Genomic DNA, 19695 nt, shown 5'->3' with positions numbered 1-19695 from the left:
GCTGCTTGTGATGAGAAGCTCACGAGTTTTACAAAATGTGATCAAATTAAACTTAATAAAACATATTGAGCCATAGAGAAGATCTCTGGGGCTCAGAAGTCAGAAAACCAATGGACTAGTCAAAATCTTGACAAAGAATACAGGAGAGAGACTCTTCCTGTCTCCTGGTACCACTCTCCACTCATTAAAATGACAGAATAAATTAGAAGGAAGAACACCAGAACGTAGGATAAGACACTTACATTCTAATATTGGCTTCAACCTTACACTGGAAAAGTCATTTGATTAATTAACCAATTAATAATTAATTAATTTTTTGAGAGAGAGACAGGCAATCTCAAGCAAGCTCAGCATGGAGACCAAAATGACTCGCTCTCACAACCCTGAAATCATGACCTGAGCTGAAACAAGAGGTGGACGCTTAACTGACTGAGCCACCCAGGCATCTAACTAATCTGTGGTTTAGTTTTCCCATCAGCAAAATGGCAATGTCTGTCTTCCTTATCTCATTCACATGGAGATAATACAAAAGTTATAATGACGCAGATAGAAAGTACTTTTTATAAAACATATATTTAAGTTTTGTGCTACAATTTGGATATTCAAAACAACCTATAAATAATTGCTCTCCACCAATATTAAAAACAAATTACAAAGATTAATTCTATAATTTATGCAGCATAACCTCAAATTTTTAGACTACTGCACTATCTATATATGTGATATTTTCATATACTCTAAACATTTAAGCAGATTCTTATCATTGACAATCACTATCAATATTGAACTTGAAAGACAAAACAGAAAGATTTAATTCTGCTAGTTAGTATATCACTGTTCAAGAAACCTCATTTGATAAAACCTCAACCCATAGTATCTGTGAACTGTAAGGTATTTACTAGCATATCTTATCTATCTCTCTGAGACATATACATAATACATATAGATATCTTCCAAGTGCTATTTATTAGTTATTTTTTTCAAATGCTGGTTCAGGAGAATAATTAAAAATTCACAATTTTACTTATTTGTTTTAAACAGTCTAAATATAATTAGAAAACCTGATAAATAAAATTGATGCACAATCTTATTTTGTGAATGAAATGACATTAAGAACTGTCAATTTTCTGGGCAGCCCCGGTGGCTTAGTGGCTTAGCGCCGCCTTTGGCCCAGGGTGTGATCCTGGAGACCCAGGATCGAGTCCCACATTGGGCTTCCTGCATGAAGCCTGCTTCTCCCTCTGCCTGTGTCTCTGCCTTTCTCTCTCTCTCTCTCTCTCTCTGTGTCTCTCATGAATAAATAAAATCTTTTTTTTTTTTATGATAGTCACACAGAGAGAGAGAGAGAGAGAGGGGCAGAGACACAGGCAGAGGGAGAAGCAGGCTCCATGCACCGGGAGCCCGACATGGGATTCGATCCTGGGTCTCCAGGATCGCGCCCTGGGCCAAAGGCAGGCGCCAAACCACTGCGCCACCCAGGGATCCCCTAAATAAAATCTTTAAAAATAAAATAAATTAGTTAAAATGATCAATTAAGAAAAAAAGAACTGTCAATTTTCTAATAAATCTTCCCAGTTCAAATCTAATTGTTCAATAGATACTTGTTTAGAGCTTAGTATTAGGCACTAGGGATACAATGACTAATATTAACAATATCATCATCATTAATTATATTAGTCTTACTGGATTTCCTTAAAACTGTATAATTCTTGGGTTGCTCAAGGGAAATTTTATAATCTAATTTTCTTTCAAAATAACCAAAATAGATTAAATATATAAGAATATCAGATATCATTCCCTGCTTCTCACCTCATTTGCTATTTGTTACTAATGCCTCTAAGCAGTTAGGAACTTTCTAGTTGTCTTCTTAAATTACGCTTGTTCTTGTTTTTTCTTTTTCTTTCTCTTGCTTTCCTTGTTTCTTTCCTCCTTTCATATTCCTCTTTTATACAAATATTGCTGCATTTCATTCTTTTTTGGTAATACAGACAACTAATTCATTTATTCCACAAATATTTTACAGAGAGTCAGTCACATAACACAATGTCTACATTTAATAATAAACATGTACTGCATTTGGAGGTATATCATAGAAGTCTGAAAAAATGTTTTCCAAGAATTGTATCATTATACTATGCTATTCTCTATGGTTATTAATATGTTTATGGGATCCTTTTTATTTTTTTATTTTTTGGGGGGGATCCTTTTTATTCCTTTTATTCCTCCCCCCTATTTCATTGTTAAAATTTTTAAGAATATCCTAAATCCTCCTCCTTTGCTTTCTTAATACTTCTCCTTTCCATACTCTGTAATATTTCTGTCTTCTCTATTTCACAGAATCTCCTCTAAGTATACTAAAGACCTCCTCTGATTTAAATTCAAAGATCATTCCTCAGTTCTATTTCCTTTTGACCTCATATTACATCTATTGCTATCAGTCTGGGTTCTTAACATTTTCTAAAATTGACTTCCAAGACACTATGATTTCTTAGTTTTCTCACGATTTTTCTGATCAATGGTCTTTGTAACTAACCTACTGGTACAGGGTGGTCCCCCAATAAACAGTCTTTATTCATTAATTTTTTTGCACTCTTCATTTGTTCTCTTAGGGGAGAGCATTCATTCACAAGTTCCCATTTACCATCTTTATATAGATGATTTCCAAATCACTTTCATTTTAGGTCTCTCAAATCCTTTTTGTTTAAAAAAAACTCTTAAAAAAATTTCTTTAGCTGTCCATCAATACCTCATCCAAAAGTCTCCATAGTTAACTCACCTTTCCAATGTAAACCAATATTTTTTCCTACATTCCTGGCTGCCACCCTCACTATTTCTTTGATCTCTGTATAATCAATTCCTTGGATTTTCTTCTAATAACTAAGCAGAACCACAGATCTCTCCTCTACATTTTCTCACATGTGCCTCCTTGTGTCCATTTCCATATCCAAGATTATGGGGTCTCTTATTGCAACTTTTGTTTTTCTCGTTTATTTTTACTTTCATTGTGGTTAAATATACATAAAAGTTACCATTTTAACAATTTTTAAGCATATAGTCAGTCCTATGGCAACAAGTACATTAACAATGTTGTGCAACCACTGCTACTATCCATCTCTAGAACTTTTTCCATCTTCCTAAACTGAAACTATGTATCCATTAAATAGTAATACCTTGAGGCACCTGGGTGGCTCAATGGTTAAGCGGCTACCTGGCTCAGGTCGTGATCCTGGGGTCCTGGAATCAAGCCCTGCACTGGGCTTCTGCTCAGCAGGGAGTCTGCTTCTCTCTCTCTCTCTCTCTCTCTCCCTCTACCCCTTCCCACTGCTTGTTCTCTCTCTCTCAAATAAATAAAATCATTTAATATATATATAAACAATAATATATATAATATATAATATTATTATTATATATATTATATATAATAAATAGTAACACCTTATTTCTTTTTGGTTTTTTTTTTAATTACTACTTTTTTTCCTAAGTAATATTCCCTCCCCCACAATATGGGGCTCAAACTCATGACCCTGTCCCAGAGCTCAAGAGTCAAATGTTCTACTGACTAAGTCAGCCAGGTGCCCATCTTTTTCCTTTTTATTTTTTTTTTTATTTTTATTATTTTTTTCTTTTTCCTTTTTAAACTGCCTCTAATTCTTTCTATTTCAGGTCATCCTACATATCTGCTAAAATAATCTGCAAATAAGACTGAATTTCCTTTCCCTTTTTTTCTTTAAGATTTATTTGTTTATTTAAGAGAGAGAGAATATGGGAGAGGGGCAGAGGGAGAGAATCTTCAAGTAGACTCCACACTGAGTGCAGAGCCCCATGTGGGACTTGATTTCAGGACCCTGTGAACATGACCCTGAGATCATGACCTGAGCCAAAACCAAATATTGGACATTAACCAACTGTGCCATTCATGAGTAAATAAAATCTCTTAAAAAAAAAAATCAGGGCAGCCCCGGTGGCGCAGCCGTTTAGCGCTGCCTGCAGCCCGGGGTGTGATCCTGGAGACCTGGGATGGAGTCCCACATCAGGCTCCTTGCATGGAGCCTGCTTCTCCTTCTGCCTTTGTCTCTGCCCCTCTCTCTCTCTCTCTCTCTCTCTCTCTCTTTTTTTTTTTAAGATTTATTTATTTATTCATTCAGAGAGAGCGAGAGAGAGGCAGAGACACAGGCAGAGGGAGAAGCAGGCTTCATGCAGGAAGCCCGATGTGGGACTCGATCCCGGGTCTCCAGGATCACACCCCGGGCTGCAGGCAGCGCTAAACTGCTGCGCCACCAGGGCTGCCCGCCCCCCTGTGTTTCTCATGAATAAATAAATAAATAAATAATTCTTTAAAAAAAAAAATCAACCCTAACACTAAGCTTTGTTTTTATTTAATAGTTCCATTTCATAATTTGTCAAAAGCTGATTCAAATAACTGCTTTCCTTTTTCTATGCTTTTAATGGTGTTATTCCTATAAGATAGAAGTCATTATTTTAAATCATTTTGTACATCATCTGGAAGAATGCAATGCACATTTTTAAAAAAGATTTTATTGAGAGAGAGCATGAACAGGGGAAGAGGCAGAGGGAGCTGACTCTCCACTGAACAGGGAGCCCAGTGATGCCAGGCTTGATCCTGGGGTCATGACCTGAGCGGAAGGCAGATGACTAACTGACTGAGCCACCCAGGTAGCCCTGCAATGCACATATTGTAAAGTATTTATATGACAGTAATGACAGTAATGTAATCCTAACAAAAACAGAAAAACTATAAACTTGTTTGGCTAATTGAAGTAAGCCTCAAACAAGCATTCATATTATATGAGTGTTCTTTCACTGAAAGGAAGGAAGGAAAGCAGGAAGTCAAGAATGGAGAATGAAAAAGATAAAGGAAAACGAAAGAAAACAGTGTTCCATTGGTTAATTCATTGTTTCTAATTTCTTACTTGGGTCAATTGAGGAAATATTTTAAGTGTAGCTTATCAAATGCTCAGACAGTGCATAAGGACAACAATGACCACTAAAGCAATCAGAGACCAAACTAAACACAGTTAGATAAGCTATTATGAGCAATTAATTAAACTGCATTCAGATGCAAACTTGGAGTCCTTTTATAAAGTTTTTCTTGATTGACATCCTTCTGCTAATAATGTTTCTGAACACTAGATGGCAATGAACTAAAGGTTTAAATGAATGTAAAAAAAAACCCTCAAAGTGGACTTATTTAATATAGATAGAAAAAAAGATATAACTGCTTCACTTCAAAACATATAACAATTTTTGATAGCAAATCTCTTACCTGGGAAGAGGTCTGTACATCTCATAAATATCTCCCAATAAATGAGTCCAAGTGCATACATGTCTACTTGTTTCAAAGCTGATTCACAGTCCCTCAGGTTCACAGCTCCTTCTAGAACTTCTGGTGCCATATATCTGATTGTGCCAACCTGATAAATTAGAGTGATATTTTTCAGAAACAGAATATAGCATATTCTGAAAGGCATATATTAGGCCAGAAGTTACCCATAAATTTCATGTCAATGATATGTTATTTGCCCCTATGCATGTCACGGAGCCTTTCTATACCAAATTTTTTTATCTATAAAATGCCCTCTTGAATAATTAAACTGGTAAATTCAGCCTATTGAATATTATTCATCAATCAAAAAGAATGAACTAGACCATATGTATGTCAATGCAGAAACATTTATAAGACAAAAATGAGAAAATTATACAATATGTACACAATTTAATATATTTAAATTTTTTTTAATTAAAGATTTTATTTATTCTAAGAGAGAGTACGCAAGCAGAGCCAGAGGGGCAGAGGGAGAGGAAGAGAATCTCAAGTAGCCTCCACGCTGACCATAGAGCCCAAGGTAGAGATCAATCTCACAACCTTGAGATCATGACCTGAGCCAAAATCAAGAGTTGGACCTTCAACTAACTGAGACACCCAGATGCCTCTAAAAAATTAAAAATTTTTTAAGTTAAAAAAAAAAAATACACACATAGATGTGTATGTGAATGGAGAGAAAAAGGTTAGGAAGGATGTGTTGCACATTTAATAGTGATTATCAAAAGGTGACTGTCCTATCTCAACTTGGCAATATTACTCTTACTTCAAAAATTAGTTCCTACGTACTGCCTCCCAATGCTTGTCAAAATAATTAGTTGGAACGGCAATGATTTCCACAAACAACTGATAAACTTCATATAATTTCTTTTATATTTAATTTTGTAATTCTTAATATGTTATAATTGGTAGCATACAAGGATAACTGTCCTGGGTTTAATTTTTTAATGCAATTCATTATGTTCTCAAGGTATGTCAGAGTGATACTTTTTGTACCTACTCACCTCACTTATGGCTGCATTATCTTCTTCCCCTGGGCGTACCAGTCTATTTCCAGTCAGCCTCATAGACAATCCAAAGTCACTAATAACACAAGTTCCATCATTTTTCACCAGGACATTTCTGCTGTTTAAATCTCGATGGGAAATTGCAGGTTTATAATGATCTGTTTAGATAATTTCAAATATTTATTAATGCTTAAATATGACTATCGGACATAAAGTAAGCATACAGGTAATAAGGATTACACAAATACAGTTAACTATTGTTTTCTGCTCATTAATTTTCTAATAAGAAAAAACGACACAAGAACAAAGTTTCAACTCACAATCATTACTATTTTCACTATATTTTCCAACATGACTACTGTTGCATGTATAATTAATTAAGCTTTAAATATTTAGCTGCAACTAATAGCCAACATGCTATTGCTTCTAATTTTAACACACACATAGTTTTTTTCCTTCATTCCTAGGGTAGCAAAAGGAGGCAATAGAGAAAAAAATATTATAAAAATAAAAAATGTCAACTTGTCTAAAATAAGTATCAATAAAAAACTGAGATGGCTCCAAAATCTGTATATGTATATTATACTATTCCCCTATGGCGTAACAGATCAAACTTATAATAGAATATCCCAGTTCTGCTCTCAGGTTTAGCCCCATCTCAATTCTTCAATTTCAACTAGGAATAGTTTTACAATGGACCCGGAGCTGCTATCTTTCAGCAAGATATGAAAACCTATTTTCTGATTTTACAGAAGTAAAGCACTAGTATACTCATTCTATTATCACTAGACTATCTGTTCATGAAGGCAGAAAGAGAACATGTTTACCTGAACTCAAAAGAATTAGCTTGCTGACTGAAAGAATATATCTAACCTAAGCTGCATCACCAGAAACATATTTTTTCCTCTCTATAAGGACATTTTTAAAATAAAGATTTAAAAAAAAAATAAAGATTTTATTTATTTATTCATGAGAGAAACTAAGAGAGAGAGGGGCAGAGACACAGGCAGATGGAGAAGCAGGCTCCATGCCAGGAGCCCGACATGGGACTCAATCCCGGGTCTCCAAGATCATGCCCTGGGCTGAAGGCAGCACTAAACTGCTGAGCCACCCGGGCTGCCCAGGAAATTTTTTATATAAGTATTATTAAGCAAGGCTATAGCTCTATAAAGCTATAGAATCGAAAAAAAATCTATACTACAATTTCTGAAATTTAAAATAACTCTCTAGGCATACCAAGAACCAGAGCAATCAGAACAAAGTTAACAGTAAGTTTGAGTATTTATATTTAGGTACAAATAGGCTCAGCATTTAGTCATTACTCTCATTAATGAATATTAGGCTGCAATTTCATCAACAGTGGTAACGATTTCTTTGATACACAAAAAAACAAAACAAAACAAAACAAAAACAACCACACAGCAACAGCACGATTGGAGAAAAAAAGAGTAGTCAGCATTTATCTAAGTGCTGATTTCTTGCTCATTCTCTCCCCTTTCAGTTCATGGTCCAGTCTTCTAAAGCTTGTACTAACATGGCTTACTTAACCCCTAAAAAGAGCTGCATTTCTTATTCTGCATAAAGCCATATATAATATTAGTATATACAGTATAATCTTGAGGTGATATTTATATAAGAAATTTATAGAGATATAAAAATGTTTCTTTATTTGGAAAATGTTTGTATATTAATGCCAAATCAATACTTAAACTAAAAGATCTCACATTTAGGAAAACCAGGCAAACCCAGGGGGAAATGGGCAATGAGCGAGTCAGTGAGACAACCAGAGAGGAAAATATGGTAGTACTTTCTGCTATTATATAATGGGGGGGGGGGGGGGAATGGAGTGGGGGAGCAAAAGATGTAAGAGAGGAAACAAGGGAAAAGGAGAGAAGAGAGGAAACAAGATTAGGATTTATCACCAATGCAAAGGGGAGAACTACATACTGTCCATTGAGAGACTTTTCCCAATAAAGTTCCCCTGGGTAGGGCAGCCCGGATGGCTCAGTGGTTTAGCGCCGCCTTCAGCCCAGGGTGTGATCCTGGAGACCCAGGATGGAGTCCCACGTCGGGCTCCCTGAATCCCAGGATCACGCCCTGGGATGAAGATGGCGCTAAACCGCTGAGCCACCTGGGCTGCCCATATACCTGGTTTTTAAAAATAGTTGACTAGTTTTTAATATTAGGTAATATTTGAGAATAACTTCTACATGAAATAAATCTCTTATTTGATGGTAATCATTCTTTTCAGCCAATGTTTGACTTGAAATGTTGCTAAATCAGGGGATCCCTGGGTGGCACAGCGGTTTGGCGCCTGCCTTTGGCCCAGGGCGCGGTCCTGGAGACCCGGGATCGAATCCCACGTTGGGCTCCCGGTGCATGGAGCCTGCTTCTCCCTCTGCCTATGTCTCTGCCTCTCTCTCTCTCTCTGTGTGACTATCATAAATAAATAAATTAAAAAAAAAAAAAAGAAAAGAAATGTTGCTAAATCATGCAAGTCTTAAAAAAGGGGATTAGGATGGTATTTTAAATTCTGTGCTAAGTCAGCTCTTTAAATGAATTACAATAATATTTAAGAGTAAGGAAACACAGTCCAAATGGTTAATGTGCTAAAGCAGTAGAATAAGTGCATCAAATTGCTGACACAGGCAATAACATTGGTCAATTCTGTATTCAGGAAAAGCAAGATGTCAAGATAAATGAAGTGATAAATTATTCAGGAGAAATTATTTATATATGAAGCAGCAGCTAGAAGAGATGATCCATGCTATTACACAGTGGAACAAAGATCTAAGAAATTGATATATTAATGATTCTCTTATCTACAGAGGTCAGAAACTGGAAAAACAATATTCTGGGCTATTGTATGACAAGAAAATCCCATATGGGATGAAAGCTTGAGGAAGCAAAAGACTGATTTTCGAGGCAAAGCTCATTTAGACCAGCCTGTGATGTAAGGAGCACTTTGAAACAAAGTTAAAGTAAATGTATTAAACCGATGCTCTGAACAACTAGCAAAAATGTACATCGATGCTGAAGAAAACTGTAGTTATGGCAAAAAACACAACCACACAGTTCTGAAACATTGGCAAAGAGTGACTCCACCATGCATTATCTTCTTTCTACTGGTAAAGGAATCCAGTATTATTTGAGACAGCAACACATCCAGGTTAAAATAACAACAACAACTACTACTACTACTACTACTACTACTACATTTTCAGCATCTCTTGCAGCTAAGTATGGTAGTTGAGCATGAACTAAGTTCTAGAAAATAAAACATAAGAATAGGACTTCTGGAGGCACCTTCTGCCCTCCCTCTCTTTTCCCAATAATACCACAGTGCTACCAAACCAATCTTAGATTGTTTCTCTCTAAATTCTTACAGGAGAAAAAAAATTTTCATTCTTATTGAAACCTATTATTTTTTCCCCCTGACCAATTTGAACAAACCTAATTCTAACTAAGAGAAACACTGAATTATAGAAAGATACACATAGGATTTATACTCAAGATCAATCAACCACAGAATAAAGATCCATATGATATTAAAAGTAAAGAATTGGTAATGCACTGTATTTAAATAAGCAAATAAATGCAAGAAAATACAGTATAGCCTTGCTAAGAGGTTTTTAACCTAAGTCTATAATGGACTTTAATGGGTCTGTGAACCACTAGAACCAAAAGAACATTCATTTTCTTTCTTTCTTTTTTTTTTTTTTTAAGATTTATTTACTTGAGAGAGAGAGAGAGCACAGAAGGGAGAGGGAGAAGCAGACTCCCAGCTGAGCAGGGAGCCCAGTGAGGGGCTGGATCCCAGGACCCTGGATCATGATCTGAGCCAAAGGCAGATGCCTATCCGTCTGAATCACTGAAAAGAACATTCTTAAAAGCATGCCATACATGTATCTTTACAGAGGAGTTAGTGAGGGCTTTACTAAACATCTCAGGGTGCCTGGGTGGCTCAGTGGGTGAGCATCTGCCTTTGTCTCAGGTCATGATCCCAGGGTCCTGGGATGGAGTCCAACATCAGGCTTCCAATGGGGAGTCTGCTTCTCTCTCTGCCTATATCTCTGCCTCTCTCTCAGTGTCTCTCATGAATAAATAAAAATAAAATCTTTAAAAAAAATCTCAGTGAGATCCATGACCTCTCCAAAGTCTTTAAGTTCTTTTTCATATTCTTCCTATTATATCTCAAATCCATTTCCTCATGCCAGATCTTTTAAACAACTGGCTAATAATAAATCTGCTATTATATAAAATATACTCTTAGTTTGAAGGTATGAATAAAATTTCCCTTTGTGAATTTTAAACCCCATCTGAGTGTTATTCTCTTCTATCCATTGTCTTACCTCCTCGTGGCAATTCTGTATGGAGATAAGCCAATCCTCTAGTCACAGAATGAGCCAGACGGCAAGAGCTGACCCAATCACTTGTATGGAGACTCAAATACTTGCATAGAGATCCCTATATAATGGAGAAAAATACACCCATACAAAAAAATGGAATTAATTTACTTGTACATGAGGAGATAAATTAGCAGCAACCTTATAAAATACTTAAGCAGGTTAAGATTCCATGAATATCTAATGAACTATGACATTTCGAGATCTCAAAGGAGTTAATAAGACATTTCTGCAAGAGGGGAGGAGAGGATGAAAAGGGAAACTTAACATTATTAATTTTCATTCTCCAATATTAAAAAGTGTAAATGATTATTTCATATTAAATGCTTTGATTTATCAAATTAAGATTAAAAAATAGTTTTTTAGATTATTTATAGTGTATCTCTTACTAGTATGAATACAAAGTGCATTTTTTTTTGTTTTACAAGTACAAAACAGAAAGCTGTAAATATGTGTCAGTGTCCTTCAAAGTGCTCATCCACAAACTATTTATAACCAGACAGGGATAAGGAGCTTGCACCAGAATTAATGTCAATCAAAACACTATTTCCTTCATTAAGAAAGTCTTGCTGAGAGGGAGGAAGAGACAGTGCCAAATGAACTAAACAGTTTACTAGTGACTGAGTGGATTCATTCTGATATGAGATCCTTATCTCACTGCAGACCAGTAATTACCAGTTGCTAACTACCAATGTTTTATAGAACAGTAGTCCTCCTGAAAATCTGATTGACAGCACATATAAATGTCAGTTTAATTTTTATAAAGAACTTACATTGGGATAATACTCCATCACAAGCAAATACTCCATGCGTCCATCTGCAGTAACTCTCTCATCTCCAACTATAAAGCGAGCAATGTTGTCATGTTCCATCAAAGGCACTCTGTAAATATTCTTCTCATTGATAAAATTCTGACGGTTTGCAAAGGAAAACACTTTCACAGCAACTGGACGCTCATCTAAGGAACCTTTATATACTGCTCCATATCGACCCCGGCCAATCAGCTGTAAATTTGTTTTGAAGAAAGCAAGGTATTAATTCATATCACGACTGAAAATCAAATTTTCCAAAAAAGTACAATCCCAATTAAAGACCTTAGCTCTCTATTGCTTATAGTTTAAATTACTCCATTGTCAAAAAACTAATAAATTGCACATCTCAAATGGCTCAGGAAGCTCCTACCAGACCCAGTCTTCTGACAGATAACAACTCTAAACAACATTTTATTTTATTTTATTTTTACTTACTTGAGAAATAGCATGAGTGGGGGGAAGGGCTGAGGGAGAGGGACAAGCTGACTCCATGCGGCAGGGAGCCTGATGTGAGGCTCAATCCCAGGACCCTAGGATCATGACCTGAGTTGAAGGCAGACACTTAACTGACTGGGCGACACAGGCACTCTGAACAAAATTTTAAAAAGAAATCTAAAAGTGTTAAAGAATGAATGAAAGGAAGTAGATTCACTCTGGGAATCAACCTTTAGAAAGGAATGCCATAGGGTGAACTACCCATTTTATAGCTTTTAGCCTGAGTGCAGGTTGAAATGAACACTCTACAGTGGAGGTAGAACTGTGATAGTAAATCCATAATCTTTCTGGCCCTAAGAACCAGAGGACAGAATTAAGTGCAACCACAGATGCTGGAAAGTGAGGGGAGAATCCCACAAAAGAGTGAGAGAGTGGGAAACCCATGAATACATGAGACCAATTCCAGCTAAAGATAAAATAATTGCACTGAGATTTGAGCTTCTGCGTAAGAAAGGAGTTTGCAGCATGTCCAACCAAGTTAACTGCCTATTAAACAATAGAAAAACCTAACATAACATAGGGGTATCCACAATGTAACATTCTTAATACAACATAGGGGTATCCACAATATAACATTCTTAACCTAACACAACATAGGGGTATCCACAATATAATATTCTTAATATCTAGGACACAATAAAAAATAAATAAAATCAGCAAAATGCAACCCATTTTCTTCATTTTTGGCTTCTGGAGATTTCTTTCATTTATTTAAGGATTTTTGTTATATTTCACTCGCTATTTCTAGGTTAAAATTTAACAAACAGATAGAATGCCCTTTAGAAAGGTTGTATCAATATACTGTTAAACCAGCAATGTTTAGGAATGTTTTACTCAGTTCAGGATAAAATTCTATGCTTTTAATTAGTACTTTTTTCAATTTAGCAAACTGGACTTATTATACATTTAAAAGCTACATTTAATTCTTTTGTGAATTGGCACTTCATCTTTTTTGTCCATTTTTTTATGGATTATTTCTTCTATTTGACTTACACCAGTTCTTGAACAATTCTTTTTCATGTGTCAAAATGCTTTTTTTGAATCTTTTAACTTTGTTTATTGTCTTTTTCTCCCAAACAGAAGGTCCCTAAAATGTTTTATATAACCAAAACTACCATACGTATTATTTAACAGACTCTAATTTGGGAATCATAGTTCATTTATTCTAGTAAAAATCATACAAACATTCATCATGATGAGACTTTAACATAGGTTCTGAGATATTACCAAATGAAATTTAAATGAAATTTAAATTCAACATAATATATAATACTTGTATGTACCTATAAAAATATATAATATATGTACAGACAAGGGATATTTATTGGGCATATACTATGGATTGCTTGAATGGCACAGTGTCCTCAGAATTTCGCATCTTTATTCCTATATTGTTGCAGTCTGTACTCAAAGATCATCTCTTTTCTATATTCTTCTTTTTAAATATACTCTCTTTACTAACTCCCTTTCTACATTTTTCTTATCTTCTTAATTTTTCTCCAAAGCGCTTACTACTACTAGAAATAATATGGTTAAACAAATATGCATTTATTTGTTTAACCTGTTTGTAGACTCTCTTCCCACTAGAAGATAAACCACAATGGGAGCCTGGGTGGTTCAGGTGGTTAAAGCAGCCAACTCTTGATTTCAGCTCACGTCATGATCTCAGGGTCCTGGAATGGAGCCCCAGGGCACATCAGGCCCCACGCTCAGTGGGAATCTGCTGGAGATTCTTCCCCTCCTCTCCCGCTGCCCCACCCCTCACTCTAGTGCTCTCTCTCTCTCTCAAATAATTAAAAAAAAAAAAAAAAAAAGAATATAAGCCTCAAGGGGGCTATCTGTACTGTTCATCTATATTCTCAGTGCTTAGAATAGGCCTTGCACCAAAATGATAGTTAATAAATGGTTCATGAAATAAATGGATAAGTGGTGTAGTGAGTTAATGAAGTTACTGTCCCAGATATACTATGACGAAAGAAAGAACAGTCCATAATATCTAAACAATCTTACCTCCAACAGTTTCAGGTTATCTAGGTCAAGAGAGGGCTCTGATGCTGCTGCCTCCATCATGTTCATACTGTGAAGACCTTGTTTACGGTCTCCTGAAAGACCAGGAAAAAGAAGTTACTATTTTGTATGGTTCTCTTAAAATGAGTATCTTTACTATACTTTTTATTATATTTTAGTTATAAAAAAGAGCTACAGAAGAGTAGGCAGCAAAATTTATGTCCAATGTCATCAAGAGTAAAACTAAAACTATTTACTAAGAATCATCTATAAATGAAGATGAATGAATAATAATAATAATATTAAAGTTGAATTTTGGGAGATAGTTCCAACAAAAGACCGAGTTCAAAATATTGCAGAAATAATGGTTTCATTAAAGTTATTCAAATTAATGAATGGGCATTGATTTCCTAAAAAGCTCATGAAACCTAAAAGTTCAGTAGAACTGACTAGACAGTTGATGATCCCAAAGTATTATTTACTTCTTTTTTTAAATATGAAAATGGTAGAGTGGTTATATATTTTTTAAGTCCTTATATTTCAGAGATAATGCTAAAAGTTTTTACAGGTAGATGATATATGTGATTTACTTCAAAATAACCCACTGTCATAGAAGGATGTGGTGAGCAGAGCTATGGATGATATAGAGATGTGATAATCATTGAAGCTAGGTGGGAGGTTATTTTGGAGATTTCTGAAACTTTTCATAAAAACTAGGAAAAAAGTTTGTCAAGCGAGAAGGACAAGAGCTACTAAAACACAGAGATTTTTTAAAAAGGAGCAAATTGATTCTGATTAAATGGTATATTTAATAAACAACAGAATAAAAGGTGTTATTTTTACCTGTCAGCATCCTGTATCCAAAGCATAAGGCAACTATCAAAACAGCTAATACAGAGACTGATGCCAAAGCAATGATTATTGTCTCATCTCGGTTAAATGAATGAGGTGGACCTAAAAGAAAACAAATTGAAAAACAGAGACACCTTTTTTTCAGTATTTTGTTAAATATTGACAGAAAGGCTATATCATTATATACTCAAATCATCAATGTTTTTGTATCAAAGGAAATAAAAAAATTAATAATAAATTTTTGATAATTAAAAAGTATATATTTCTCATCATACAAATGATTTTTTTCATACAAATGATTTTATATAGATTTTCAACACTGAAACATGTGTTGGTTGTGCTAATTATTGAAATATCAACTATATCATGGAATAGCATAGGCAGAATAATAGAATATTTAAGAAAAGTCTTTAGAATCACATTTCGTTTTAAGTCTTGACTCTACACCACTCTCATTGGTACTTAGCAAATTATTTTACTTTTCTGATCTTTAGTTTTCTCATTTTTATATTTCTTAGCACTCAGCAACACATGTAATAATCTTTTAATCTGCAGTACATTTATTGGATTTTAATAGACTTCAACATAATGATAATTGTACCTACTTCTTTTTTTTTTAAAGATTTATTGATTGATTGATTCATGAGAGACACACAGAAAGAGAGAGAGGCAGAGACACAGGCAGAGGGAGAAGCAGGCTCCATGTAGGGAGGCTGACATGGGACTCGATCCCAGGTCTCCAGGATCATACCCCCCCGGGCTGAAGGCGGCGCTACACCGCTGAGCCACCAGGGCTGCCCAATTGTACCTACTTCTAACATACAAAATAGGTTACAGGAAGAAAGCTACATATAAAAACTCATTTTATCATGAGATATCATGTCATATACACGAGGATGGCTATAATTTAAAACGAAAACAAACAAAGTGTTGGCAAGAATATAGAGAAATTAGAACTCTTTTATATAGCTGATAGGAATGTAAATGGTACATCTGCTTTAGAAAATATTCTGGAAATTCCTCAAAAAGTTAAATATAGAATTATCATAATACCTAGTAATTCCATTCCTAGGCATATACCCCAAAGAATTGAAAACAAGTGCTCAAACAAACACTTCTATGGGAATTTTCATGGCACCACTAATTAAAATAGCCAAAATGGAAGCAACACGAATGTTCATAAACTGATGAATGAATAAACAAAATCTACTATGGACTGAACTGTGACGGCCCTTTGGGATGAAGTTTAGATTAAGTTTAGATTAGGCCATGGGTGTGGGGCCTTTATGATAGGACTGATGCCCTTAGAAGAAAAACTGTCAGAGGGCTTGCTTGCTTTCTGTCTCTACTCTGTGGGGAAATAGTGAGAAGGCAACCATCTGCAAGCCAGGAGGAAAGTTCTCAACACAACTCAACCATGCTGCCACATAATCTTGGACTCCTAGCCTCTAGGACTGTGAGAAAATAAATTTCTGTTGTTTAAGCCACACCGTCCATTCAATTTTGTGTCAAATTTTGTGTCTCATCAAATAAGGTGATGTTTAATCCTTAGAAACCTCTTTCCTGCCCTGATTGGGGCTCTTCATGTTTCCCTTTCTCTCGCTGCTTCTCCCTTTTGTCAGCTCTGAGCTTCGCCCAGCCCTTTTCTATATTTCTTTCCCTCCAGTTCCTACTGGTTTTGTGTTTTTTAATCTAATAAAAGAGAAAGATCTCCTTTGGTGAAAAAAAAAAAAAAAGGGAGGGGGTAGCAGAATACAATACCCCAAAATATACCTCTTTGGCATAAGGACTATCATGAGCTGGTTCTTTTTAAGAAACATGAGACAAAGAAGCTCTGAAAACCAAGTAGAAGTTACCCTTTTGTAACACACAATTTATAAGGAAGATTTCCATTTGTTACAAGGTGTCTCCTCTGTACTAGGAAGAAGAATATGACTAAAACTCTAGAAACTGTAATCAATAGAGAAGACATTGATTTAAATCTGCTCAGCAACCATACATTTGTTTACTGTGCTTTTCCTAGTAAACTCCCTCTCCACTCCCCTTCTGTTGGCTTAGCTGGAGATAGTATTTAGGGTGGTGACTTAGGCCATTTCAAAGATTTACCCAGTTTTCCTGGGTATCTCATGTATGCAGGAAGAATATATATATGTTATTAAATCTGTTTTTATCCTGTTACACTGTCTTTTTATTATGGGAGTACAGGGGATGTGACACTCTCAGCCAAGAACCTAGAAGGGTAGGAGAAAAAATATTTTCCTCTCCCATAGCTGCTGGAACAGATTGATACAGAGTGGCGTATTTGTTACAATTGATGAACCATTATCAATATATTAACTGAAGCCCATAGTTTACATTATGTTTCACTCTTTGTGTTGTACAGTTCTATGGGTTTTAATAGAGGTATTCACAGTTACAGTATCATACAAAATAATTTTGCTAACGTAAAGTGTCCTGTGCTCCACCGATTCATTCCCCACTCCACCTCCCACCTGTCTGGCAACTGATATTTGTACTGTGCCTATAGTTTTGCCTTTTCCAGAATGTCATATAGTTGAAATAATACACTATGTAGACTTTTCAGACTAGTTTCTTTCACTAAACAATATGCATATAAGATTACTCCATGTCTTTTTGTGGCTGAATAGTTCACTGTCATCAGTGAATGACATTTCATGGCATGGATGTACCAGTGTTTATCCACTCACCTATGGAAAGACACCTTGGTTTCTTCCAATTTCGGCAACTATGAATAAAGTTGCTATAAACATTTTTATACAGATTTTTGTATAGACATAAGTTTTCAACTTATTTGGGTAAATAGCGAGGAGCAGGACTGCTGAGTTGTATGGTAAGCCTATGCTCAGCTCTAAAAAAAACTGTCAAACTATCTTCCAAATTGGCCATACTGTTTTGATTCCTACTAGCAATGAATGAAAGCACCTGTTGTTCTATTTTTCTTGTTAACAGATAGTGATTTTAGCATTACCAAAACTTCTAGAAAAAAGGTTAAAATTATGTGATAATAAATATAAATAGTAAAGTTTCCAGAAATGTTCCTATTTTAAAAAGTTTGATTTAAGAAAGGCACTGATTTAAGCAACAGATGCTTTTTATAGTCTATGAAGAAGAGTAGTATCTTAAACACACTACAAATATTAACTATATGGTACTTATATTTTTTTATTCAGAAAAAAGAAATACTGTATTAAAAATTATACTGCTTACACTATATCTCAAACTATACTTACTGAAACAACTCCTTTAGATTACCTAGTCATAGCTTTTTCAAAATAGGTTTATGTGAACTTTAAAAAGAGAATAAAAATAAATTGGCCTAGGTATCCCTAAAACTTTCTGATTTTTCTGAATCTCTTTTTGAAGCTAACATCTATGTTCTGTTTTCCATACATTTCTTTTTTTTTAATTTAGATATAAATGACATATATTAGTTTCAAGTGGGCAATACAATGACTCTACACACATTCTTTCTTTTGTGCCATTAAAAACATAATTGAGAAGAAGAATACAGCATTTCTTATTAGAGTGCTTTCCACTATCATCTTTGGAATTTTCTTCCCTGGGACTGACACCCATTCTGAAAATTTTAATGTACGCACACTCTTCTCTTTTCTTTTTTAAAAGATTTTATTTATTTATTCAGGAGAGACACAGAGAGAGAGGAAGAGACATAGGCAGAGGGAGAAGTAGGCTCCATGTAGGGAGCCTGATGTGGGACTTGATCCCAGGACTCCAGGATCACACTCTGAGCCAAAGGCAGACGCTGAACTGCTGAGCCACCCAGGCGTCCCTTTTTTCTCTTTTCTCTTTTCCTTCCTTCCTTCCTTCCTTCCTTCCTTCCTTCCTTCCTTCCTTCCTTCCTTCCTTCCTTCCTTCTCCCCTCCCTCCCTCCCCCCCTCCCCCCACTCTCTCTTTCTTTCTTTTGTGTGTGTGTAAGCTCTACACCCTACATGAGGTTTGAATCTTAAAGATCAAAAGTCCCTCCCCCCCAAAAAAGAATCCCATGATCTACAGACTAAGCCTGCCAATGCATAAGCTTTTTTGATCATACCAAAAAGTGCCAATGGGAGATTGTTTTATTTTTAATCTTTTTATTATAAAAACTTCCCACTAAAAAGTAGAAAGTACATAATCTTCAAATATCTAATACTATATCTTAGCAACATCAATATTTTGCCATCCAATATAGTTTTCAAATGACAGAACTATAATTTTCTCAAATGGTCTGTTGACAGAAACATTGAGGGACTGTTTGTTCAGTAGATAGTCTATCAGTCTAACAATCAAGTTCATGTGTGTGCAGATGACAAGCATCATATTTAATCAATTTTAATATGCACACTGCCGTCATCTAAAAATCTCTTAAGTTGGGATGCTTCACACATTGATATCATTTTATAATTATTTGAGATAATGTTTTTCTTAGTGGTAGGAAAGCAATAGTAAGTCTTTTGATTGATGGCTGTTTAAATAAGATGAAATAAATGATGCATCACATTAGATATGTTAAAATGTGAAAAAAGGTAGGGGTGCCTGGGTGCCTCAGTCAATTAAGTGTCAACCTTTGGCTCAGGTCATGATCCCAGGGCTCTGGGATCAGGCCCCATGTTGGGCTCCCAGTTCAGCAGGGAGCCTGCTTCTCCCTCTCCCTCTGTCCCTCTCCCCAGCTTGTGATCTCTCTTGCTATCTCTCTCTCTCTCTCAAATAAACACATAAAATATTTTTTAAAAAATGTGAAAAAAGTTACTTCCATT

At 35.4% G+C, this 19695-nt stretch overlaps 1 protein-coding gene across 1 annotated transcript in view; it reads right to left on the bottom strand.

The window, feature by feature from the left end:
- The window catches only part of BMPR2 (bone morphogenetic protein receptor type 2), a 197819-nt gene that overhangs the window by 30547 nt on the left and 147577 nt on the right, over positions 1-19695 (bottom strand). Inside the window, exons 4-9 of the mRNA XM_038585397.1 lie at positions 14912-15022; positions 14072-14163; positions 11528-11758; positions 10701-10815; positions 6346-6506; positions 5285-5432 (exon numbers count right to left, since the gene is read on the bottom strand). Coding sequence (XP_038441325.1) covers positions 5285-5432; positions 6346-6506; positions 10701-10815; positions 11528-11758; positions 14072-14163; positions 14912-15022 — 858 coding nt within the window. The remainder of the gene's footprint in view (positions 1-5284; positions 5433-6345; positions 6507-10700; positions 10816-11527; positions 11759-14071; positions 14164-14911; positions 15023-19695) is intronic.

The sequence above is a fragment of the Canis lupus genome, chromosome 37, assembly GCF_011100685.1.
Source record: "Canis lupus familiaris isolate Mischka breed German Shepherd chromosome 37, alternate assembly UU_Cfam_GSD_1.0, whole genome shotgun sequence".
Lineage (NCBI taxonomy): Eukaryota > Metazoa > Chordata > Mammalia > Carnivora > Canidae > Canis > Canis lupus.
The sequence above is the reverse complement of the archived record's forward strand: the minus strand, read 5'-3'. Positions and strand labels throughout refer to the sequence as shown.